At 39.5% G+C, this 26,921-nt stretch overlaps 1 protein-coding gene across 1 annotated transcript; it reads left to right on the top strand.

The window, feature by feature from the left end:
* The first annotated feature begins 1,428 nt into the window (after positions 1 to 1,428).
* On the top strand, positions 1,429 to 26,604 carry stk17a (serine/threonine kinase 17a). The gene is given in 8 exon segments (NM_001016460.2): positions 1,429 to 1,560; positions 1,753 to 1,962; positions 13,497 to 13,709; positions 21,585 to 21,729; positions 22,940 to 23,066; positions 23,865 to 23,913; positions 24,307 to 24,486; positions 25,138 to 26,604. Coding segments are annotated over 7 exon segments (1,254 nt in total). The 5' UTR covers positions 1,429 to 1,560; positions 1,753 to 1,774; the 3' UTR covers positions 25,490 to 26,604.
* The last annotated feature ends 317 nt before the right edge of the window (positions 26,605 to 26,921 follow it).

The raw sequence follows: 26,921 nt of genomic DNA, 5'->3' as shown, positions 1-26,921 counted from the left end.
GGGGTATAACCTATATATAATATATAAAAAAGGGCCTGTCATTGTGATTAAAAAACTAAACTGTGTAGAGTATGATTAATACATTTTATTTCTTAAAAATGTAGGCACCTGCTAACTAGTGTTTATCTTAGACAATGTTCTGTAAATGTGGTCACTGAGAATGCTGATAGATACTATCCATAACATCTGATTTGGTTAAAAATGTATTCCCACAAATGCATGTGTTCATCTTGGTCCATTTGCTCCAGCACCTTACCAAGTCTTATGCCACCTCTAACAGCAGCTCATAATCCTTTTGTGCTCCCCAAGGTCCATTTACTTGGCAGGCCCAGACTGGGATTCAAAATAGGCCCCAAGTGCACAAAAGGCCCAAACAGCTCCCTAACAGCCCAGTAAATAGCAACTGTGTATGGCATCTTACAGCAGCCCCTCTGGCATTTGCCAGAATCCAGATTGCCAGTCTGAGCCTCCAGTTGGGTCACCAGGAATTGCACCACCTCTAAGCTCATGGTCTCTCTGTTGGGCATCAGCCACAACAGTAGCCTTGTTACTTCAGCATCTTGAAGTATTGCAGCAGCTTATTGCTGGGTAGCTAAAGAAAGCTTTTCTGTACCCTCCTGCAAATCGCCAGGTAAATATTTCCCTGGCAATAAAACTGTCTGTAATGCAGTCCTGCAGTGGAGCCTTGTTGAAGTGACTATACCTCATTAAATAAAAAACGAAGACAGGGCAGTGGCACCACATTATAACCACATTGCCCAAGGCTAGCCCGCTTTTTGGCCCTTCAATCAAAACTTTGGCTCGGCCTTTAACCCTAACCCCCCAACTTGGCCAAAGATTCCCCCAGCAAGGAAACAACATGTTACTTGTGCCCGGCATGGTCTGTGCCCTGTACCCCCCTACTGTTGCACCCTAGGCACATGCCTCCTACACCCCCCCCACCCCCACCCCAGTTAACAAATTTTCCAGGGGTCCCTTCAAAACCAAATGCTGATTGGTTGCTATTTGTAACTCCTAGATCCTGAAAACATTTTAGGCCTAAAATGGCTGTGCTGGAACTGAGCAATAATGAAACCCATTAGCCTCCCCCATATTGATGTATATTTTCCTTCTCAAAGCGAGGAGCGGCCAGACACGTGTCAAGCACAGTAGCACACACTATTTCTCATATAGTTATATAAGCGCTCAGCTCAGCCAAAACCCCAAACTAGATACAGAGACGCTCACAGTACTGTTTGGACACGATCATTCGCATTGACTGACAGGACTTCCAAATACCGCCCATACCGCATTCAATGCGTCACGCCCACATTCTTTGAGGTGGGGGGAGGGGCCGCAAGGTTTTGTAGGCGTGCCTGCAGCTAAGCCCGGATTGGCGGCTCGGCGCCCTTAGTGTGTGCTTGCTGCTAGCAGAGAGGTGAGGGCGAGTGAGTCCTGTCGGAGTTTGGGCGCTGTGGCTCCGTGCTTTCGTGGATTTATACAGAGAAGCACAAACAGCGGATTGTTTGACTCACACAACTGCCTAGAGGGAGACAGAAGAGAAGCGGCGATTCCATAACGGTGTGTTTAATTGAATGGCTTTTCATCTGTGATCAGCACGTCCTACATGCGCCCTTTTGGCGAGCTAAGGCTGTGCGTAGTCGGTGGTGCTGCTGGGAGTTGTAGTACTGAGTTGTTAGGCCGGCAGTGAGGACGCGGCACAGTTGCCCCAGTAGGTTTTCGCTAAAAACTTGCTTCTTTGCTGCTTTATAGAGCCGCCGGGCGTGGGAGCAGGATGGTCCCGGAGGAGGGTTTCGGGGTGCCGGACAAGTGCTGTCGCACCCCCCGAGCGGCGAGGAGGCCAAAGCGAGACGAGGAGAGCAGTAATGATAGAGCCGGGCTACTGGGGGAGCCGAGCATCCCTATCCGGAGCCAGCCCTTCAGCAGCGCCTACAGCATCTCCCCGGGGCATGAGCTGGGCAGGTAATGGCACTCTCTGGCAGGGATATCGGAATATACTCATATCTCACTTTACTGTGTGTGTATAAGTATAAATGTATGAAATAAGTCCTACCAGTATCCTCTCTGTCACCGAGTATCGCACAGTATAGTTACACACATAGGGCACCATAATGGCTAAATGCTGGACTCATTTTAGTTCTGCCCAGGAATGTGACTTGGTGCTCACTCTGTCTGTTCTGGTTTCCTCACAGGAAATTGACCCTAGTGCCTTAAGCCTGATGGGAACATAAGCTGCTCATACATGTGAAAGTGGCAATCTTACCCACAGGGAATGGTAGTTGAAAGATCCTGATTTAGATAGACAGGCAGGGAAGAATCTAGCAAATGTAAGAACTACAAGGCATTTATTAAAAGGGGATCTAAACCCTCCACTCAGTGAGTTTTGTGGTGGGTTTAGATCCCTTTTTAATAAAGTAACAATGACAACACATACAGGTATATATGGAAAATGACTTATGTATGAGCCCTTATTAGTTGACACACATACTTAAAATTGCTGCTTTGGCCAGTTTGAGTAAACAAACCTTTATGCAAGGGTTAGATGGGTGCATGCTACATGGTGGCTCCCCAGGAGAAGTTCATTTTTCAGTTCTCATTTATTGGTTTTTTTTTCTGTGCTAGTTAAAGAAAGGGAAATATTTACCATCCCCATTTACTTGGTAAGTGCTGTTTAGGTTGAGGGAGGTAGGGAGACCTAAGGTAGGTAGTACTGAGTGTCCTGCTCTAGGCCTGATAGTGGTTGAAAGCACAATGCTACCTATATCTGTTATACTCTGGTATCATTTGTGTTGGGTCTTCCAATGTGGAGTTCCTCTTCTAGACCTAAACAAGTTCCAACTTTGGTTAAAGTGTGCATTTGGTGAATAAAGGCTATACAGTACTTGTCATGTGTTTATGTATTTGATGTCTGGTTATGATACTGCACGCATTGTATGTTTGCTTGGGCTCCCTTGATCCTTGCTCAGTTCATTTCAGCTGTGATGTTCAGTGTGTGAAATGCAGAAGTAAGAATGTGTGTGATGTTCAGTTTAGTAATTACTCGTTCTTTTTCTGAGAAATGTTTCCTTTGTTATTTATCCTGTATTATCGATGACATAGTTAACACTGGCTGAACAATCTTTCATCTACAACTTTTAGATAAAAAAAAAAATACAAATATATACTGTGTTGTGGGGATGCACAAGGAAATGTTGTCTTGTCAAATATTACCCACACTTTGAGCATTTCCTGATGACAAATGTGAGACTTCTCTTTTCTTCACTGGGAAAATGAGCTAATGGTGTGACTGTTGCTGACAGATGCTTTTTCTTTTGCTGTGAAGACATAGGCTATATCATAATAGAATTAAAGGGACAGGAAATGATGATGATCTCTTTTAAAAACAATTGAACGAGTTAAACCAAATTAACACTTTTTATTGTTTTAACAATGGTCTGTGACAAAGTTTACAAGGGCCAGTTGACCATCAGGTCAGTTCTGAATACTTTACTAAGGCTGTTGTGTTTGATTATAAGTGGGGTTTGGATTTAGTTTTATGATAAGGTGACTAGCAGATACATTTTTTTGGAATTTGGCTGTAGGTAACTGTCCTATTGGAATGTTTAGTACCAAGCAGTACTGTGTCCTTTGTGATGGCTTGTTTAGCTCTGATCCTGTACAACTGCTTTACATTTTAAATACATTTGTCTTGATAGTTAATTGTTTTTTTCTGCAAAGTATGGTTAGAGAGCATTAATTTCCCCATGTGTCAAAACTTTGCGTGTTAAAGTATTTGATCAGTTGGTATTTCTGAATCCTGTGTGCAGCAGCATGCAGTCTTTTTAGGTTTGCCCACTGCTTTGGGCTGTTCCTTGATACATAGGTGAATGAGTTGAACATGCCTGCTCAGGAGCGCAGCAGTCATCAGGATGAGTAACAGCACATCCATTGCATATATCTCAATATGAGCAATAGAATGAAGATTGAACTTCCAAATAAATGGATAATCTGTCATTTCCGTATTCACTTTGAGTTTCTATACTATTATTTTAAGCGTTTGCTTAATCATTCATTTCATTACTTAATATGCAAAGATGTATTAAAACATAACACAAATGTTTTCTGATTAAAGCAATAGACAAAAAGTATGTTTGGGGTTTACTGCCCCTTTTAATATGGGTTTATACTGGCTTATTTAGCATCAAGTACAAATCACTGTTATTACAGAGAAAAGCAACAAGTATTTGTTTAGATATGGTAAGGGAATTGGTATTACTGTTTCCTTAGCTTTCTTGATGACACGTTTTCATGAAAATATGTTGCATACCTGTGTTTTACTTACAGTAAATTCAAGTAATCAAGTGAAGTAAAGCTTTAGCATGCCAAGTGTAAGGATTATAAGGAAACATAGGAAATGTTATGTAGAGGTTTTAATTGCATTTAATTCTGTACATGTTGTGTCATACTGTACCTGAAATGAGAAGTTGTGTGATTGGCCTGATTTAATAGAATCACTCATGTTAACAAGGTTTTGTTGCATGCAAGAACTTGTTTTGCTTGCGTTACGTAAGATTTATGTGCTAGGTTACGTTGCTGGCATAAATTAGAAAAAATGAGGAAAAAATATATGCAGATGGCTTCACATTTTGCTTCACAAGGGCACATTGAAGTTTTTGTAGTTTTAAAGGGGACATATAGGATAAATGGGAAAACCCTAATTTTGTAGGCAATTATGAGTAATATATGGTGCTGGTTTCCCTTTGGGCTAAACATTAATCCTATCTGTAAAAATGTCCACTTTATTGGAGCTCCCTATAGATCCTATCACTTCTCTGTCTGAGTTTTGAAATGAAGAGTGGGCGTGTCCTAACGGTCCCTGCCAGAAGCACAGTAGGAGGGGTAGAGCCAATCTCAGCCCTGTACTCACACAGGCAAAGACATGCTTCAGTTCCCTATCAGGTCAGCCTAGCTGCTGATTGGTTCCTATCTTACAGTGCAGTGTACTGAGAGCCACCGGCTCCCCTGCGCATCCAGAGAATTCAGCCGGCAGGAAGTGGAACTAGTGGGGTTTTGGTGGAATTTCTCAATAAATCAGTCTGAAATACAACTTTTTTTTATGCACATTACTTCTATATCTAGAGGAGTATAATTCACTGGTACATTCTTAATTTTTATAGGATATGTCTCCTTTAAAATCTGTTACTTTTTAGGGGGCCAAAAATGGTGTTAAATTTGGGAAATGTATTAAAGCAACTTAAGTGTCACATTCAAGAAATGTAAACCATAAGAGTATGGTTTTTCTATAAAAAATAGGTATCCAGTAAGTAGTTATTGGGGGTGCCTTACATTTGACACCCCCTCATAGTTTTGATTGAAATGCTGCTCAGTTGATTTTTTAGACAGAAACCCGTCTAAAAATGGTGTGATCACATGCCAGACACAAGCGGTCATCTGTAATAAGACAGCTACCTTTGGTATTCATGACAGAAGTGGACAGGGTGATCTTGAAAGTAGTTACTGTAATAAGTTAATATGGTTGACTCATGTAGTGGTATTTAAATGGACCAGATAGAATCGGTTGATGTGTGATACACAATGTAAAAACCACTTTTTGTAGACCCAGGTGCAAGCTGTACCCTCTGCCTGGGTAAGGTAATACAAATCAGTGAAGACAGCAGCACTCCCGTTATTTTCAAAAGTGATAACTTAAAGGAGAAGGAAAGGTAAAAACTAAGTAAGCTTTATCATAAAGTTCTATGTAAATACAGCCATAAGCACTCACAGAAAGGCTGCACTGAGTTCTCTATCAAAAGATACAGGACTAAACATAGGATTTCATGTCTCCTTTTTTGTAAACATGTTCTTCTGTATCTAACTTCCTCTCTCAGAAAAAATCTTCACCGTAGCAAATGGTGTTATTTGAAGCATTTTGTTGCCCCTGGTGTTGAACAGCTTTATAGACACAATACACTACATTTGTTATCCCTCTCACTTTGTGGCAATTGCCTAGAAGTGGAGGTGCACTCACTTTCCAATTTTTACTTGGAAACATTCTGCCCGTAGTGATGGAATAATGTGCCCCTATTGCACTGCTTTCTTTAATTTAGAAGTGCCCACTCTGCAAGCGCTGCGCCTACTAATGCTATTACAGTTCCATGGCAAGCTAATATAATATACTGAAAAGTATTTGAACTATTTTATGCCTGAAATTTTCAAGTGCATTCTTTTAAGGGGGATCTAATGAACAATGATTTAATGTTGTGGTCTGTTGATCATTATTTTGAGACCTGCTTGTAGATCATATGCTATAGATCCATATACTTTTTTTTTTTAAGGTTATGATAATGATGTTTTTGTAGAGTCTAAATATCGTGATCAATTCAAATAAAATGTTACTAATGTCTTCTGCATGACAGCTGAGTGGGAATATTTAACATTTTAACAGTTGTCTACTGTAGCTTGAAAAACTCTGCTTTGTTTGTGATGCTTTGTGTGGTTATGATTGATGTGTGGCTCTGTGTGCACTAGTTACCTCTTGTCTTTCATTGGGGCTTATTTGGAAAAGCTTGTGTATAAATCAATTTGGATTCATTTAGGATGGTTGTATAAAGAAGGGATCACATTGGTATGTGAAGAATGTGTGAGAAAAGATTAGTGTGAATTATTCCAAAGACTGTAAAATTGTACAGTGTTTCCGCTGTGCATAAAGCAAGGAGCTGTGCACTCAATGGTAAATAAGCTGTCAGCCTTTTCTAAGCCCAGCTGATTTATATGCGGCACTTGCTTGGGATCTAGCATCTAAGGAGCAGTCTGATCATCTAGTGCAGATTTTGCACGTGGATTCCATTATGGTACAAAGCCTTTGATCAATCTACTGTGAGAAAAAGGCGATTAGTGCAAAGAATTTAGCCAGTTTTTAACCTATCAAACGGCAATGAAAAGTCTGTTTAAATTTAATCTTCTCATTTAATCCTCTGTTTCTGAGCACAAGGAGGGACTGTAGCAGTACATTTGGTATGTGAGCTGGTTAATAAGGATGATGACCTGATTTTCATGGTCCTCCTTACTGATACTCAGACACCTAACCTTTCGCTTCTACGCAAGGTGTGATACATACAATTAACCCAGTGCCATAGAATTCCCTCTAGTATTTAAATATAAATGTCAGTCAGCCACGTCCACTTGGTTAAGGATCGTCAGAGTGTGAAACTAGTTGCATGCTTTGCTTCTCTTGATGGTCCATTAAAAGTACCCCAGAAACAGCATTTTTAGTTTGTTTTACCCGTTTTTCTAAAATTGAACATTAAAGCTGGAATGTTCCTCTGACATTTCAGTTTAGCATCTCACTAAGCTGGGTGCAAAACTGAACTGATATAATTTGCTACATTAATTGCTGTATTTTCTCTCTCTCTCTCTCTCTCTCTCTCTCTCTCTCTTATTTATATATATATATATATATATATATATATATATATATATATATATATATATATATATATATATATATATATATATATATAGTTACATAGTTACATAGTTACATAGTTACATAGTTACATAGGGTTGAAAAAAGACCTGTGTCCATCAAGTTCAACCCATCCAAGTAAACCCAGCACACCTAACCCACACCTACCAATCTATACTCACATACATAAACTATAAATACAACCACTAGTACTAACTGTAGATATTAGTATCACAATAGCCTTGGATATTCTGATTGATCAAGAACTCATCCAGGCCCCTCTTAAAGGCATTAACAGAATCTGCCATTACCACATCACTAGGAAGGGCATTCCATAACCTCACTGCCCTCACCGTGAAAAACCACCTACGCTGCTTCAAATGGAAGCTCCGTTCCTCTAATCTAAAGGGGTGACCTCTGGTGCGTTGATTGTTTTTATGGGAAAAAAGAACATCCCCCAACTGCCTATAATCCCCTCTAATGTACTTGTACAGAGTAATCATGTCCCCTCGCAAGCGCCTCTTTTCCAGAGAAAACAACCCCAACCTCGACAGTCTAACCTCATAGTTTAAATCTTCCATCCCCTTAACCAGTTTAGTTGCACGTCTCTGCACTCTCTCCAGCTCATTAATATCCTTCTTAAGGACTGGAGCCCAAAACTGCACTGCATACTCAAGGTGAGGCCTTACCAGGGACCTATAAAGGGGCAAAATTATGTTCTCATCCCTTGAGTCAATGCCCTTTTTTATACAAGACAGCACTTTATTTGCTTTAGTAGCCACAGAATGACACTGCCTGGAATTAGACAACTTGTTATCAACAAAAACCCCTAGATCCTTCTCCATTAAGGAAACCCCCAACACACTACCATTCAGTAGATAGTTTGCGTTTATATTATTTCTACCAAAGTGCATAACTTTGCACTTATCAACATTGAACCTCATTTTCCAGTTTGCTGCCCAGTTATCTAATTTTGTCAAATCGCTCTGCAAAGCGGCAGCATCCTGCATGGAACTTATAGTTTTGCACAATTTAGTGTCATCAGCAAAAATAGAAACAATACTGTCTATGCCCCCCTCCAGGTCATTAATAAACAAGTTAAACAGCAAAGGCCCAAGGACTGACCCCTGCGGTACTCCACTAACCACACTGGTCCAATTAGAAAATGTTCCATTTACAACCACTCTTTGTACTCTATCCTTCAGCCAGTTCTCTATCCAATTACAAATATTATGTTCTAGGCCAATATTCCTTAATTTGATCATTAACCTTCTGTGAGGTACTGTATCAAACGCTTTAGCAAAGTCCAAGTAGATGACATCAACTGCCATTCCAGCATCAAGGTTCCTACTCACCTCCTCATAAAAGGCAACTAAATTAGTCTGGCAAGATCTGTTACGCATAAAACCATGCTGGCACAAACTAATAGTATTGTGAACTGCAATGTATTCAAGTACCCTATCCCTTATTACCCCTTCCAAAAGTTTTCCTACTACTGATGTCAGACTAACAGGCCTATAGTTTTCAGGCTGAGAACGGGATCCCTTTTTAAATAACGGCACCACATTAGCAATCCGCCAGTCTCTCGGCACCATGCCAGACCTCAATGAATCCTGAAAAATTAAGTGAAGAGGTTTGGCAATCACAGCGCTCAGCTCATTTAATACCCTGGGATGAATCCCATCCGGCCCTGGACCTTTGTTTACCTTTACATGTTCAAGTCTCTTTTGAATTTCCTCCCGAGTGACCCATGCGTCAGTAGCTAAATTACTAGAACTGGGCATATTACAAGGGAAGCCTTCATTATCTGGCTCCTCAGATGTATAGACAGATGAAAAATAAGAGTTCAAAATTTCAGCTTTTTCCCCGTTTTCATCAACCAACGTACCCCCCCGTGATAATAAAGTTCCCACCCCTTCTTGCTTCATTTTTTTACTATTCACATAATTAAAAAATAATTTTGGATTCTTTTTACTCCTAGCAGCAATATCCCTTTCCATCTCTATTCTAGCTTGCCTGATAGCTTTTTTGCATGCTTTATTTGCTTCCTTGTACCTGATGAAAGTTTCTGCTGTCCCAGCTAACTTGAATGCCCTAAAAGCACGTTTTTTCTTACCAACCTCGACAATAACACTTTTATTCAGCCATAAAGGTTTTGCTTTGCGATGCCTCTCCTTGCTTACTAGGGGGATATACTGTTGCGTATACCTACAAAGCAATGTTTTAAAGATGTTCCATTTTCCTTCTGTGTCTAACCCCATGAAAAGCCTTTCCCAGTTGACACATTGCAGAGATGCCCTTATACTGGCAAAGTCTGCACGTCTAAAATTGAGTGTTTTAGTTACTCCCTTATAGCGCTGTCTCTGCAGCATTATCTCAAAGGAGACCATGTTGTGATCACTGTTCCCCAAATGCTCACCCACACAAATGTTAGAGATATATTCTTTCTGATGTAAGGATAGAAAATTCTGACAGGTCTCTTTATCATCAATCTGCAGGGTTTTCCTAATTGTAACTGGACGTTTTTCTTACTCCTCTGCATTAACCTTACGTGATATTGCTGGTGTGATGTATTTATTGGTTGTTACGGATACAATCTGTGTTTTCAGAGCAGTGGTCCCAATTACAAGTACTTAAACAAGTTTGTCTGCTGTTTGTAAATGATGGTAGTCTTATATTGACACTAGCAACAACTAATGACTCCTCAAAAACAGTTGTACTGGATTTTAAAGGTAAACTTTGGCTTCCATGAAGGGGTATTAATTTATTTGTTTTAATTGATACCAAAAATGTCAGGATAATTATTCATTATTCATAAATTCATTAGTGTAGTTACAACTTTAGACAAGTGCAGTGCAAGAATCTGATAGCTTTGTTATCAAATGCTGCTAGCTTAAAAAGAGAAGGAAAGGTACAATTACTGGAGGGTGGCAAAATGTTAGGCACCCCCCTATGATTTGTAATGGCTACTGTTAGGAGAAAACTGCACCGGCCAGGGTTAATGAGAGCATCTTTAACAAAAGCTGGCCTTTTCACTCTAGAACACCTGCACCGCAGATAGATGACTGAAGGAAGACTCATTCATAGCTACCCCAGGCTGGTGCAGTTTTCTCCTAACAGGAGCACCAACCAAGGGTATCAGATAAGTGATTAGTCACTAGGGGTGCCTAACATTTTGGCACCCTCCAGTCATTGTACCTTTCCTTCTACTTTAATAAAAGCAAATGTCCATTTGTTTTCTGTGGGTTACTATGCTGGTGTAAAGTTTAGTTTTACTTCAGTAAAGTGACTGGAATTTTTCCCAGACAGGTCTTTAAATTGCCTAAACAAGACTGCAGTTTTAATAGCACCTTTTCTGATGCTTAAACGCCTGCCCATCAAGATAAGGGCTTTAGGTACATGTACTCTGAAAAAAAGGAGATTTTGGCATTTCAGAAAGCCAACTAACATTGGTTCCCTCTGTGCTCAGAGCCCTTTTTAATATACTTTGTTTGCAGATCAAGGGTTTCAAAGGAGAATAACCTCAAATGTAGCAGGTGGAAAGAAACTAAGAAGAAGGGTCATTGCTGTTTCTTTGTTTTAGATGTCCACATTTTACATAGTTACAAAGCAAGTTAAACCTGCCATTCTAGTTCTCAGAAGAAACTATTGCCAAGTTCTTAAGGTGAAACCTGCATACTTGGTATTGTTTGCTCGCATATCCTCTCACTGCTGACAAACCTTGCATCATTTATGCATAGCTTTGCTTACATGCAAATGCACTGTATTTCTGTCATGGGATGTCTATAAATTAGCCAGTTTGATCTGCTGCCAAGATAAGTATATAAGTAAATATTAGTTGGAACATATGCATCTTTGTTGTCAGAAGCACAGCCCTTAACTACTAGCATAGCACATTCATAGCCCCTAGTAAATACTACAAAAAAATGCATTTAATTTTAATATATCTTCTTCAATCACATTTCTTTATTTCTGACCGCTCCATTATATTCTGGTTATGAGCTGGTGTTGAAAATATCTCACGTTCCCTGCATTCTGTTTGACTGTCCTGATATTGAACAATAGTTAAAGGGGTGTTTCACCTTAGAATGGCCAGTTCTAAGCAACTTTAAAACTGTCTTCAGTATTTATTTTTTATAATTTTAAAATTTTCTTTTTTCTTCAGACTCATTGTAGTTTTCAAGTGGGTGTCACTGACCCCAGCAGCCAAAAAACTACTTCACTGTGAGACTACAGTTTTATTGTTATTGTTACTTTTTATAACTTATTTTTCTTTCCAGGTCCTCTCCTATTCATATACAGTGTCGCATTTTAACCACTCCCTGGTTGCTAAGGTAATTTGGAACTTAGCAACCAAATACCTGCTGAAATGCCAAACTGGAGAGTTTCTGAGCAAAAATAGAAATTGAAAAAAAAAAAGTACAAATAAAAAATGAAGACCAATTGCAGATCATCTTAGAATATTACTCTACATCATACTAAAAGTTAACTTGAAGGTGAACAATGCCTTTAAAGGCAAATGCTTGACACTGTTCTATAGCCTTTCCATATATATATATTTACCCACAAAAGTAGTAAACTTGAGATGATGATTGCAGTATGTACACCTTTTTGCTTCAGTTACATTCATTTTTACCCAGGGGTATGTGGAATTGCTTTGTAAGTGAAATGCATTGGAAGGAAGGAATACTACAGTATATACTGCCTTCCATTTAAACAAAACATTTTAATGGCTAACGGTATATGCTGTAGACTTTAGTAACCTTTTTAACTGGCTGTAAATTATTGTGTATTATTATTGTATAAGCCATGCTGGGCTTTAAGTCAGAACAGGACTGTAGGTCTGTGGAAATCCATTTGATAACTAAAATGTCTTGGAGGCACCCAGCAGCTTTCCTACTATGGTGGTGATATGTGGTGTAAACATGGGGTGCCTTGAGAGGAAACTTCCGCGATTTCGGGGGAAATCGCAGCACTGCGTATGCTATCCCACCGGTGATTTATGTACTTGCCGGCGGGATGGTATTTTGGGGTGATTAGTCGCTAGCTACAAGGGAGATTTGTCGCGGGCAACTAGCCTCCCCGTCTGCCACAGCCCTTAAGTGTGATGTGTTGCACCAGGATTCAGTGTTTGACTTAACCAGGTGGCAGTGGCCTTTACTAACCTATCTAAGCTTTTTTTCTCTGATCTTACAGAATCAAAGGTAAATTGATAAAACTAGGTAGATGGCAAGTCTTTTGATAGAGCTCCTACTGAATAAAGACAGCTCATTAATGAGTCTATAGAAATCCTGTACCCATGGTGATATGTTTCAGCATTCCAGTTTTTTGTGTTTATTGTAAATACGACAGGCTGAATCTGCATATCTGTATCAGAGTTTATTTCAGTGCGTTCAAAACGATCGTGTGAACCAGGCTAATAATTTCCTGTGTGCTTGCCTCCGTTCACTCACGCAAGCATGGTAATTGTGTTAGACAGGGTTTGTGTAACTGCTTGTGCAGAAGTAGGTCATACAGTACAGCTGAAACTACTAAACCATGGCAGAGCATTACTTCACATGTAAAAAATGTTAGGTGCTTATGTTTGGGCCCTAGCTCCTTTTATATTAGAAATTCAATTGTGCCATCACTTAGCCATTTTTCTGCAACTACGCATCGAACTTTGCACTAATATGTTGCATGCATTTACCATGTCCTGCTTTAGTTTGCATACTGTCCAGTAATTTGCCAGTTTGTCCTGTATGGCAAAACGCACAAATAAGCAGTTTGTCAGTCTGGTGCAATGGAGGTCACTGGTTGACAGGATTTTAACTTTGAGTTAGACTTATTTATCCTATCAATGGACCCCCCCCCACAATGATTTGTCAAGGGCCCCATATATAAAGAGATGGTTGGGCAGTTTGGTGGAAAATTGCATTCCATTAAGAACCCCACGAAGAATACACTAAAACTTACAGAAGAACCATATGTAGAATCATATAGTTCAACTGTTCTATCTATTATGTGACGTGGCAGCTGCAACTTATTAAAATGCTACTTCTCTCTCTTCTAGAGGCAAATTTGCAGTGGTAAGAAAATGTGTGGAAAAGGAGACTGGCAAAGAATTTGCAGCAAAATTTATGAGAAAACGAAGAAAGGGCCAGGACTGTCGTATGGAAATCATTCATGAAATTGCTGTTTTGGAGTTGGCTAGGGGCAGCCCTTGGGTTATCAAACTGCATGAAGTCTACGAGACTGCCACTGAAATGATCCTAGTGCTGGAATAGTAAGTATGACTTAAAATTTTATTTAAAAGGGAAATACCTCCGAATTAGATGCCAAGTATGAGGTTTCTTGGAAGGCAAACAGGCCTTAAAAATCTTTATATTGAAGTTTCTACTTTACATTTTTACCAGTATTTACAAAGCATTCTGTTATGATGATATGGTTTACCTAATTGTAGGTCAAAAGTGTATTTGTAATTGTATAGTTAACTCTAATGGAATACTGGTTTTACATCTGTTTCCTTTTTAGTTATTATATTTGTACTTGGCTTCTTCTCCACTAGTCATGGTACTTAGACCATCTCAAACCTGGAGTTTATCAGTTACTTAAACTAATTAAGAACTGAGCAGTAATTCGCCATTGAGATACTGGGTCCATTAGTATAAAACACTGTTTATCCTTCTGAAGCTTCTGCCAGTACTGCTAATGTCACACGGGGCTGATTCTCGGGCTGCGGTTAAACTGGAGCCACTGCATCAGCTTGGTTGCAGGCACATAGAGCGGATTTTGGCTTGAATATGCATACTCGCGCTTCATGTGCCTTCACCTGTGCCGACACAATAGCATAGGGGGCTAATTCTTCCCCTTCAACTATCTACAGGCTGAGAACCAGCCCTGTGTGGCATTCGCATGAGAGCAGAAAGAAGGACATCTGAGTAGCCATGGTTGCTCTATCTGCAGTTCTGTGGCGTCAATAAAATGGTGAAATGTCTCCTACTGCTTGGTGTAATCACTTTAATAATCTAGAGTACTATTTAGTTTTCTTGTTTTCAGATAAAGCCTCAGTTACGTAAGTTCTGCTTTTAAGTGCATGTTGAGGATATCCTGAATATTTATATATATTTTCCAGTCAAGTCATGCTGAGTAGAAACTAAATAGAGATAAATGTCCTTCGTGCGAGCATTATTTGTTCTTTTATCCATTCTTTGTTACAGTTCATTGTAGTGTTTTTGCTTTCCTTTTCAAACGCTCTGATAGAGCCAGGTTTGAAGATTAACGTCCCAAGACCAACTTGAGTGTTGCACAAAACGCAGTGACTACTGTTGGTCATGGCAACCGCATTCCACTCCTGTCAGTGTTTGTCTGCTAATGCAGGCTGTATGCTCCCCCAGCTAATAAAAGCCATTGCATGACTCTCACATGTTTCACTCACTGCTGTCCTTCAGGTACTCCCGCAACTACAGGTTTTTAGTACAATAATTGGTTCATTCTAAAATGCTGCCATGCAGCCAACTCTGTCCTGAGCTGGAGTAATTGATTTATGAATATATATATTTCTGTCTAGCATGGTAGTATTACCATCCACAGTGGTATCATCTGACCTGCTGAAAATGAGAGATTCTGAAGCCCTACTATATATATTTATGATTTTTGTTCAGAAATAATAATGTAAAAAAAAGTCAACACATTCTAATTGTACAGCGCTGCAGAATATGTTGGCTCTTTATAAATAAATGTTAATAATAATAATAACAATTTCCCCATTGCAACAGCTTTTTTAAAATGGTCTCTGTACATGCTCTCTTGCATATACTGAGCTGAGTAGTTTAAAACCTTTCATGACTAGGAGAGAAATTAATAGAGTGACACCTTTTTATCAGATTCCTTTCAGTATTGCACTGTATACAAAAGTTCTGACTGACCTGATCTATCTAACTCAAAAGGCTAAGTACCTTTGCTAAAGAGTATGTGAGTACTTCAGTGTTCTTATGGCCCTGCTTTAATCCTCCTTCTCTGCCTCTAGTCTGTAGGCCAGTGGTCCCCAACCAGTGGCTTGTGAGCAACATGTTGCTCCCCAACCCTTTGGATGTTGCTCCCAGTGGCCTCAAAGTGCTTATTTTTGAATTCTTGGCTTGGTGGCAAGTTTTGGAGGCATAAAAACCAGGTGTACTGCCAAACAGAGTCTCCTATAGGCTGGAAGTCCATATAGGGGCTGCCAAATAGCCAATAACAGTCCTTATTTGGCACCCCCAGGTACATGTTTCATGCTCGTGTTGCTCCCCAAGTCTTTTTACACTTAAATGTGGCTCACGGGTAAAAAAGGTTGGGGATCCCTGCTGTAGGCTTTTAGGTCTTATAGTTTGATTTTATTGTGTATTCTAGGCAACCATACTTAAGCTGGCCAGATGGTCGCACGAAACATTGTCAGATCCGCCACACACAGTCAGGGCTGAAACAGCAGATAAGGAGGTAGAAACAATAGGATTTCTACCTCCTTCTGCCAATTCAGCCCTGACAGCAGATTTTGGTCAGGCGCCTTCTATGGCGCCCGATCAAAATTTTCTAACCTGGCTGATCGGCGAGTCGTCCGATATCAGCAGCTTCCTCCGATATCGGTCGACTAGCCGACATGCCATGCACGCACCGAATATCGTACGAAACGAGGTTTCATACGATAGTGTCGGTGCGTGTATAGCCAGCTTTAGTTATTGTGTTTCTTACACTGATCTGCACCTTCCAACCCAGATTACAGTAATATGTATAAATTAGATGCCTGCTGTTGGCATTATGCTTTTATTCTTGGGTGTATTTTTCCTGCATTTTTCAATGCCACCTCTTCCAAAAGACTTATTCTGTTGTACATTGTTGTGCTGCCATTTTTTTTTTTTTAAAGGCTTTTTAACTGGTTTGGTTTTTAACTGTAACAAAAGGGAATCAGAATTGCCTTTTTGCATAGAATAGGGTATGTGGTTGAATTCTGGCTGCCATTGTAAGAAGTAGCTTGTCTAGGGCTCCCAGTAAGCAAGCCATTGGGTCTTTGACCTGTGGCACCCCAAAGCATCTGACCAGGATTTGGATAAAAAGTTTGCTTCTGTTGTGCTGCCATTTCCCTATTTAAGCCATGCAAATGCTGTTACTTTAAGGCATTGCTTACCCCACCCAATGTTTCAAGTAGTTTACTATTTAATATAATAAACTTATTTCCTCTGCTGTGGTTTGGAAGCAGCTGCATTCGGGCAACAATGCAAACTTTGGTATAGCTGACTCAGAAATGTACCTCTTCCTTTCCTTGTATTATACCCACTTCCTTAAATTTGAGGAAATTAACTGCTGAAATATTCCACATTCTTGCACTTAGTATTTGTCCTCCATATAGCCATGAAAGAAAGCTTTGTAACATGGGCTTTGTGCCTTAGCCTGCTGTCTAGTTCTCACCCACCAAAGGAAAACAATTTGGGAGCTGAAACTACTTTATATGCCTGTTTGTCACCCCTGCCATAGAGACACAGTCCTGTTACTACTGCCACTCTGCACGTCCTTATTTAGTGCTTCACTGGCCAGAGATGAGAACTGAGCAAAATGCTTCTGTTTTGTCTGTGTGTTTATGCGCACGCACACCATAGTAATTAGTTGTTCATTGGCTTCAGTCCATTTTCCCTCATAAATAGAGCCTGGATTACACGTTGTAATCTATGTAAATGGAAACAAACCTGCTGAAGGTTTTTGATATTAATGTTTTCAGTGGGTCCTCACTCAAAAGCTGATTTTTTTTTTTCATAATGAAAAAAAATGTAGCTCTAAGCTGTGCTACAGTATACATAATGTATACCTATTAATTGATGTAATGGTTATCTGTTAATGTAATTGCTGTTGAAAGTGGTATCTGGCTGTTTATATTCTCTGCACTACTGGTTCTGACTCCTGCAGTAGCGATAAAGTAGAATGAAGAAGAATGGTCTTCTGTTACATTGTTTCACGAGTCTGAACCATGAACAGATGAAACCAAGAACAGATGAAAGCTAAAGAAATACTGGTTTCATTAGCCAATACATTGGGGGGTGATGGCACTTGGGCTGTTTCATTGACTGTTGCCATCCAGCAAAACAGTGTTGGACAAAAAGTATCTGTATACCACTATGCTTACTTCAAAAGCAATCATGCTTAAAGGGGCAGTTCACCTCTAAATTAACTTTCAGTATGTTATAGAATGTTGGATTCTAATGAACCTTTCAACTGGCTTTCATTTTTTTTCTTTATAGTTTATTTGCCACTGGGATCAGAGACTGGGGGTCACTGATCCCAGTATCTAAAAAGTAAATGCTCCGTAAGGCTACAATTTTATTGTCTTTCTGTTCAGACCCTTCCCTATTCATATTCCAGTCTCTCGTACAAATCAGTGCCTGGTTGCTAGGGTGACTTGGATACCAACAACCAGATACAAATTCCAAACTGGAGATGGGAGCTGGTGAATAAAAAAAGCTATCTTAATAACTTAAACCACAAATAATAAAAAAATGAAGACTAGCTGCAAGTTGTCATAGTATACCACTCTCCTACATCATCAAGTTAATTCAAAGGTGAACAACCACTTATTATTAAAGAGATACTGACACCAGAAAATGAAACCTTTTTACATATATCATAACATTGTCTTTGCATGAGCTTTATCATTTTGCCAGAAAAAAGTATTTCCATTCCTTTTCCATTCCTTATCTGGTCCCCCGTGATCTTCTATGAGGGGGCGGCCATATTTGTGCAGCAGTAGGCTGTTAGCATTAGAACCTATAACTGACAGGCTGAGAAGGGACAGTCAGGTTGGCAAAACAGTCAGGTGTAGGAACTTCAAGGAACAATTACTTACAAAAGCAGCCCTAATAGTGAAGGAAGATCAACTATAGGTAACGTTTTATGTAGCCTCATGATTTGAAAAGTCATTTTTTTGTGTCAGTATCACTTTAATATTGCAGAGTTTTCTTTCATTATGCAGAAAAACTGTTTTTGGGCAGACATACTTTTAACTGACAAAGAACTGCCATTTCTGCATTCCTCTGCCCTTGTCGCTGGATGTCTTTATGTTCAGTGATGTTTTGCTGATCTGTCTGCTTAGCTTCCCCGGGTACAATGCCTGGGGGTGTGTTGTATATTGTGTTCTGGTAAATAAAAGGAAATCAGTCTCATTTCCTGTGTAGTAGTAGTATTTGCACGATACATTATTTACTTCTCATAAAATAATCATTTTTTAAATAATCCCCAGGTTTTATAAATGACCATTCTTTTTAAAGCTGTAAACTATATTTTTAACATTTTTAGAGTAAAGACTATTGTAGCGAAACATATCCGTTAACAATTTGCAAGTGTTCAATTGTTGATTCTGCTATTTTTTATAACACGACAGCACCCACCTTTACAATGTGGCATTGTGTGGCTTATAAGGTGTTGATTGGTCAGGTACCTATGAGGATTGGGAAGAGGAAGTTTACATTTTAACACTAGGTATTATAGCCTCTACATACTTTTCGGATCCTTCTGGTTATATTTGTTTGAGGATTCCTTCCCAAGAAGGAGAATAACTTGCATTTGTTTTGGCATATTGGCTGTAAAGTGCCCTCTGTTCTTCAGAGTAACATTCTTCTGACAGTAGCTTTCTCCCATCCTATGGTGCCCTTGGCTATAGGACACTGGTGATTGCAGGGTTGTGCTGTCACTTCCATGTGACAAGCTTTGTCAGTGTGCTGCCGGCCAGAGGGAAAACGCACCGGTGCAGCCACGTGACTAGAAGGGCTTAAAGCAGCGTGTAAGGTGTCGCATTTGTGCAGGGGTGTAAAGTCATAAAAAGGTAATAACCCAGGGGTGGGACAGATAACAAGCCCAGATATACCCGAGCATAGTAGGTATAATTCTGTTATAAAAAAAAAAAAAATCAATGATCTCATGAAAGATTAAAAAGTGTTATTCAGAATCTTTTATATATAAACTCTAAAGAGATTTTAAATCTTTCCTTCCTGTATGTTCCAGTTTATTGTGCATATAAAATCATTGCTGTGTCGTATGCCAAACACACTGTACTCCTCCTCACTCATTTTGTGCATTTCACCTGTCACATTTCTAGTGCAGTTTGCTTTTCTCCCTTAACAGAAGCTTCTCTGTTCCCCGTATCCTACTCTGCCCTCTTCTTTTGTCCTTTGGCAGTTGTAATTCATTAACACAGTGCATTATTTGAATCTTCCCCGAGTGCAGCAGTGAGTGGCTGGCCAAGGCAGCCAGCGGGTGATGTCATTCATTACACAAGCTGTTGACATTGTTCAAGGTTGCTGTAGGCCTCCTTCATTGTCCTTGGGGCTATTCTCTGTTTGCTGAACTGTCCTAGAGCATTTCACACAACTATTCAAATCTCGGCACAGGCCACTGAGCCTCTCCCATTCAGTAAATAGATTTGTGGCTCACTCTGCTAGCAGAGTTTCTGAAGATTTCCAGGGACTGACAGTCTACTGCAGAATAATAAACCTTTTATGATCATGACATTCATACATAACAGTCATAGAATTTTAACTCCGTTACTGCAGTTGAATTGCTGCCCTGCATCCTAAGGATAAACCCGCTTGATAGTAGACAAGTGCATGCTAACAGGCTTTCAAAATATATTCGAGAAATGCATGTTGAGTGCACAAAAATTAACTTAATTGTGTTAAACACTGGCAATAGTAACCTATTAGTTATTTGCTTTTCAAATTAGTAGACTGAGCAAAGCTAAAATGCTCCCTGGTTTCCATGGTTTACTGCACAGGGGGCACATTTGACCATTGTTGGCAAATAAGTCCACATCATATCAGAGAGGATAGTAAACCAGACAACTCTGCCTGCAGGTTGTATTAATTGGGACTTACTCAGGCAATGGATATTACATCCCTATGGAATAGAAGTGTTTATGCGCCTTTATATATAAGCTTGACAACTGAAAAAGCCCCTGGCAAATAGAGGGTTGGGGTATATATTCCCTCTAAGTCCTTATTGCCATGATTCTTAACCTAAGGACCTAAATTGGAAGCCTATGCTTTTAGGGTGGGCCTCTGACTTTCTTAAAGGACATGTAAACCACACACACAAAAATGTAATCAGTGAACAGCCTCTTGGAAATCTTTCTATACCTGCCACACTGGTTGTCCAGAGGTTAATAGTAAGGCTCAAACATCCCCTTTATCACTTAGATTTCCTTCTCCTCCTCAGGAATTTGCTTTGGCTGTTGGCTTGTGGGCATGCTCAGTTGTTCTAAGCTCAGATTACTAAACACGCCCCCAGTCTAGCAGCCAATGAAGAGATGGCATTGCTGGTTCCCATAGAAACTCAGCTCTAGCTGTCTGCTTCAATTTTTTTTCTCCTGAGCTCAGCTTTACCATTACAGTGCTCAAACAAAGCAGAACTTTTATCAGAGACCGTTGTGCCTGTGTGAGCCTGTATTCTTGATGAAATGTATGCTGAATAAGGGTCTGTGTGTGTATGCTGTTTGCAGATTTAAATGTAACTGATTATGTATTAGAGGTAAAATGGCCACCAGGTGAAAGCTGCTATTTGCTTTAGGAAAATGTGATGGTGCTGGCAAGCGGAGGGGATATATGCAGTACTAATGGTGCCATTTGGGTGGGGGAGACTTGCCCAACTGATATACATTGTAGGCAAATGTAGGCTTTACATGTCCTTTAAAGGTATACTGCCATGATTTTTATGGTGTACTTTTTATTTCTAAGTTTCACTGGTTACATAGCAAATAATTCACTCTGCTATTTAAAATTTTATTCTTTAACCAACAAATGTATTTTTTTAGCTGTAATATTGGTGTGTAGGCAGCCATCTCAGTGCATTGTGAGCTTTCAGAAGGGGCCAGTGTTTATGCGTTTTGAAAAAAATGTTTTTTCCCATGACAGTATTCTTTTAAGTAAATTTGCAGTGTTCAGTTAAAACTGGCATTAGTAATAAAACAATTCTTTGGGTTGCAAATATTAATTGTCTGGATTCATTTCTTTCTTGTCCATACATAAGCTTTAGTTTGACTGTTTTCAAAAAAGCAATAGCCTTGTCTGCAGCCAACTGGCAATACTAGCACACAAGTCACACTGTATGAGTGCATTTGCAATAATACCTTTCTTTCTCTCTCATGCAGTGCTGCTGGCGGTGAGATATTCAACCAGTGTGTAGCAGAAAGGGAAGAGGCCTTCAAAGAGAAAGATGTCCGGAGGCTGATGAGGCAGATATTAAAAGGAGTCGCCTTTCTGCACCGGCACAATGTAGTTCATCTAGACTTGAAGGTGAGTCTTAATATTATCATGGCAACCATTGAATGGAAGTGCTTAAGGGTATTTTATTTGGAGACTGATATTTCCCCTGCCATCACTTATGTAACTGTTACATAAGAATTCTATATTGTATTGGACACTCACAGTAAACTCTATTTAGGTTACACTTTTTCTAGAGAGGAGACTGCTATTAAGTTTTTCTTTAGATTTGCCCTGAAGTTCAGTGCTTATATAAAGCTGAGACACTAATGACATTAAACACCCGTGTGATAATTTACTGAATGAAACTGGCATTGATTAATGAATAAAATCCCAAATGTATTGCACTTCAATTTCTTATTGCAAGAAGTCAATTACTCATACCCTTACTCCAAACCTGAGAATGTTTTGGGGAGAGGAGGCTACAACGTCTGGTTTGTTTCAGGACCCCTCGTTATGAGGCAAAGCTGCCTTATCTAATCTGTCTTCTTTTGGGGATATTCATTAAAACTGAGCATAGTCTGGGTAGTGTAGGATTAGGTCTTCAAGACTGAACTGCATAGGTTCCGCAAAAATCTTTTGTGGGTAAAGTGTGTAAATGCTGCTATGTTTCATTAAATGCAGTTGCATTCTTACAAATTATATAATGTAAATAATTCTAAACAGCCTTCCCAATAATTTACACAGCAGTTTCACCAGAAAAAGTAGAAATTTCATTTATTGCAAAAAGACAATAATGATTTAAAGTGCCCCTTTTTAATAATTGAAACTGGTAGGAGTATATTTGTTATAAATCCATGAGCCTGAAGCTCTAAATTGGCAAAATGTAGTTCTGGCTAATTCAAACATTAAAGGAGAAGGTGGTGCCAAAATGTTCGGAAACTAATTACGTACCTGACACCAGAGCTTCTGTTACCAGAAAAACTGCACCAACCTGGTGAAAAAAAGAGCATTGTGACATTTGCAACTTATCACCCATATGTAATAAAAATGCACTAAGTTTGACCGGTAGCAGTAACCCATAGTAACCAATAAGATGTTTTGTTATAAACAGGTGACCAGTAAATGTAACCTGCTGATTGGTAGCTGTGGGTTACTGCACCTGGGCAAATTTAGTGTACTTTTTTACATAACCCCCTAAGGATACAAGTAGTTTTTCTCTGCAGCAGTGCATGCATTCTTAATAATGCTTTTAACAAGCCTTTTTGTATTCTGAAGAATAATAGCAAAATTTTCTTTCTAGCCCCAGAATGTTCTCCTGACGAGTGCTTGTCCTCTTGGGGACATAAAGGTAGTGGACTTTGGCTTGTCAAGAATATTAAATAACAATGAGGAGCTAAGAGAAATTATGGGGACCCCAGAATATGTTGGTAAGTGCTTTATGTTTTTTATATTAACCATGCAGCCTAGGTTTATTTCTGCAGACGTATACAAATTACATTCTCTGTGTAAATGGAATCCAAATCCCTTAGGATTTAGAATTAATGGCATATTTAACGAAGAAGTAATGAAAAATGTATAAGTCGACCAGAAAAGTCATGGCTATCCTTAGATTAACTGCTTCTAAAGTAATAAACAATAGGTGTAGCTTGGGTGGTTATCATATTAACACTAACATTTCCATTTGTGCAGTGCTTATAAGTCTGTTTATGGATTCCGTAGTGCAACCTTCCTCTTGCATTAAAATGCATGCATTAAAGCTCATCTTACTGGCATGTTAAAGTATACAGTTCAGTGCATTATTTAATGTTTCATTTATTATACCACTGATTTAATAAATCATTGCAGTGCTGTAAATTAAATACAAAACCAGTGTCAAGTATAATGCCATGAACTCCTTGCTTTATTAACTATAAAGCACTCGGCTGCTGAGGCCTAGCTTGAGCTTGTATAAACGTTAAGGTATTATTGGTTATGCTTGCTAAGCAGCGTTGTGTAACTAGTGTGCTGGCTGCATGCTTTTGTGACCTCCCATAGACCCTACCAAAGGTGTGTAGGAAAACTGTATATATATAGTATTCTATATCCCAAAGTCTTAAATTCACTTCATTTAATGGGAATATCTACTTCTAGAAAATGAAAATGTATTACCTATATAATCTGAGGAAAAAAAAAAACCCTTAATTTTTTACCAATTTCAGACTTGAGTATTTGTTTTTCACATTTAGCTCCTGAAATTCTAAGTTATGAGCCCATCAGCACTGCAACAGACATGTGGTAAGTGTAATTCTATTATCGTCTTGTTATATTCCTATGTTGGAATAGAGTATATCATTTATACAGGCTAGGTTGCTGCTCAGTTATGGTAGCCTAATGTGCATGAAATGGACAGTGATATGAATTTACAGATTGTTTTTGAATTAAAGTATTCCTGTATCTTATGTAATTGCGTCTATCTAAATAGAATAAATGCAAGGCAGTGTAAAGCGCTACAATAGTAGTGTCTCTTCGTCAGTGTGTGTAACAACACTGGCAAATAATACTTTTCTGCTGGCTTTTGTAATATGGTACTGGGATCGGGTCTGTTATCTGGAAAGCTTGGGACCTGTAGGGTTCCTAAAACATTTACATGCATAATCATGTTTTAACATCTACCTTTAAACTTTACAGGAGTGTTGGTGTCCTGGCATATGTCATGCTAACAGGCACCTCCCCTTTCTTGGGAGATGACAAACAACAAACCTTCCTAAATATTTCCCAGCTGAATGTAACTTACAGTAGTGAGGAATTTGATGGTATTTCTGATTCTGCCATTGATTTCATCAAAGCACTTCTCATTCGCAAGCCTGAGTAAGTATTTGTTACTTTGCTTTTTTCCTATGAATCAGTCACATGATATCCATACACTTAAACCCGAGTCACTGTCACTCTTGAAACATGTAGTGGAGAGAAGTGTAATTGTTCATCTAATGTCTCATGACTGACATGCTGGTCACTTAATATGTCTGGCGGCTCTAGAGGGTAAATGTATATCAAGTGCTGGGTAAAGTGTTATGTTGCCATCAAACCATTTTTAGTGATAAGCTTGTCCATTGTCATTAGCAGATTACTTTTGCATCAGATTAGACTATTGGGGTATAGGTGACTTTTTAACACCATCCTTGTTAAAACAAATTGATACAACCTTAGCTTTCCATCCTTGTAGCCCCTTAAAACTAAACTATCATCCGGAGCTTGCCAATTCAGACCAAGTCAGCAGCGTATCTGCCCATGTAGGGGCCCTCTGACTGTCCTGGTCAACCAATACCTGGCAGACAGCCTGCATACTGTTGTTGTGATCCAATCATTTTGCCTCAAGGTGGGCATATCAGGGAAAGATCTGCTTGTTTGGCGATTTCCCCAAATGAGTGGATATTAATGTACCTCCAGCTTCAGTTCTATATGTGCATATAATATTTGTTTACATTACTGGAGTATAAAAGCTTTGTATTTTTACCACAGAGCTCGTTCTTCAGCTGTTGACTGTCTCCAACATCCATGGCTAGCCCAAGGGGACCTTCCTGATCCCTATGCTAGTGCTATGAGCTCTGTGCAAGAAAGCAACCATGTCACACAGGAAGAGGAGAATGCAGAGGATGAACTAACTCAGGCAATGTCTCCAGAGCCGGTCACATCCATTCCAGAGGCAGAAGGACAGACTGTAGCAGAAGAACTGATTGTAATGGCATCTTATACATTGGGACAGTGCCGGCAGACTGAATTAGAGAAGCAATCTGAATCTAAGGCCACTACCAAACGCTTTAAGTTTGAGGAGCCTATAATGCAAGAGATAACAGGAGACTTCATCTTCTAACATTTGGCCATTTTAGTTACATGAGATTTATGTTTCATTTAAGCCTCTTGATGAACCTGGATCAAAAAGGCACTGTTGACCAGAGCGACTGGTTGTCATGCAAAATGAATGCCATTCAACAGTGCCACGTTATTCCCATTCAACATGACACCACCATCTCACCTCTAGTTTGGTGCCTTACCATAAAGAAACAATTTGTCCATGTTTTGTGGTTCCCTGGTGCCGGTCACTGGAAAGTTCCCTGGCGGGCATCACAATAAACAGGAAATGGTCAGTTCAGTGCGCTGGTGGTGGAACTTGCAAGTCCACTGTAACTAAACGGTGCAACTTATGAAATGATTGAAGAGTTTATTTAGCAGTCTGATGCCAATCTGGATGTTTAAAAGCCATACAGTCTTGCAGTTTATTTCCATTAAAAATCTCAAGTGTAATCTTTATCTGTAAAAATGGTATTTGTGGGTAGTTGTAAATAAACTAGATGAAAATGTGCAAGACTTGATCACCAATGCAGCTAAAAACTGAAATTGATATATGGAGATATTAAGTTAATGCTAAATCATCCTTACTCTTTTATACAGTTGCCAACGACAAATGTGCCAACTAACCATTTTCTCTCAAGCCAATAAATGTGGGGACAGGGAGGGTAAAAATCACTGCACAGGCGATTATGTTGCCCCATTGAAGAGCTGCTTTCTAGAAAAAAGTATCTACCCTTGCTGTCTCTTGAGGTTTAAACTTGTTGGCAAGCTTTAAGATGGCCATATACAGGCAAATACTATCTGTTGACTGGGCCACTCTAGACTAAGCCAGCAGCTTTTTGGCCTGTTTATTGGGTAAGATATTGGCCAAAATTGGCAGCAGGCCCCTTCACTATCTGGCTGGGTATTAATAAGCTGTCTATCAGCAAGTTCCTCTCTGCTTCCCAGAAAAATAAGCTATGCATTCTGGCCTTGGGTTATCTTTGGTGGCAGGTTTTATGGTATCCTTGCATAGGCCAATATTAGCTGTTGACTAAGCCATTCAAGAGTAAGGGGCCAAACTGGAGGGCGCCCTGACCAATAGCTATCTGGCCTGGAATCGGGCAGATATCTTTCGAGGGTTAAAAAAAAAAAAAAGTCATCTTGTGTATGACCAGCAGTTGCACATAATTACCAGTTCTCAGGGTGCCAGTGGTGTTAACATGGTTAATGACACTGGGTTGAGTGTTAGTAGGCCAGTACCTTGTGCACTGTGAAATCAAATTAGTGCAGAATTTTCAGAAGCAAAGCACAGAGCAGCCAGAAATAGAAAAAAACTGCTATATCCAAACAAATATTGTCCATTAATGCATAAAGGGTGGTTTAACTGTTACTGTGGAGCATCCCCCAAGGTTAAATATATTGTATATTTAGAAATGCTGCATGGCTTGCGTTCTGCAGAAGCTCCTCCCATC

The sequence above is a fragment of the Xenopus tropicalis genome, chromosome 6, assembly GCF_000004195.4.
Source record: "Xenopus tropicalis strain Nigerian chromosome 6, UCB_Xtro_10.0, whole genome shotgun sequence".
Classification (NCBI taxonomy): Eukaryota; Metazoa; Chordata; class Amphibia; order Anura; family Pipidae; genus Xenopus; species Xenopus tropicalis.
The sequence above is the reverse complement of the archived record's forward strand: the minus strand, read 5'-3'. Positions and strand labels throughout refer to the sequence as shown.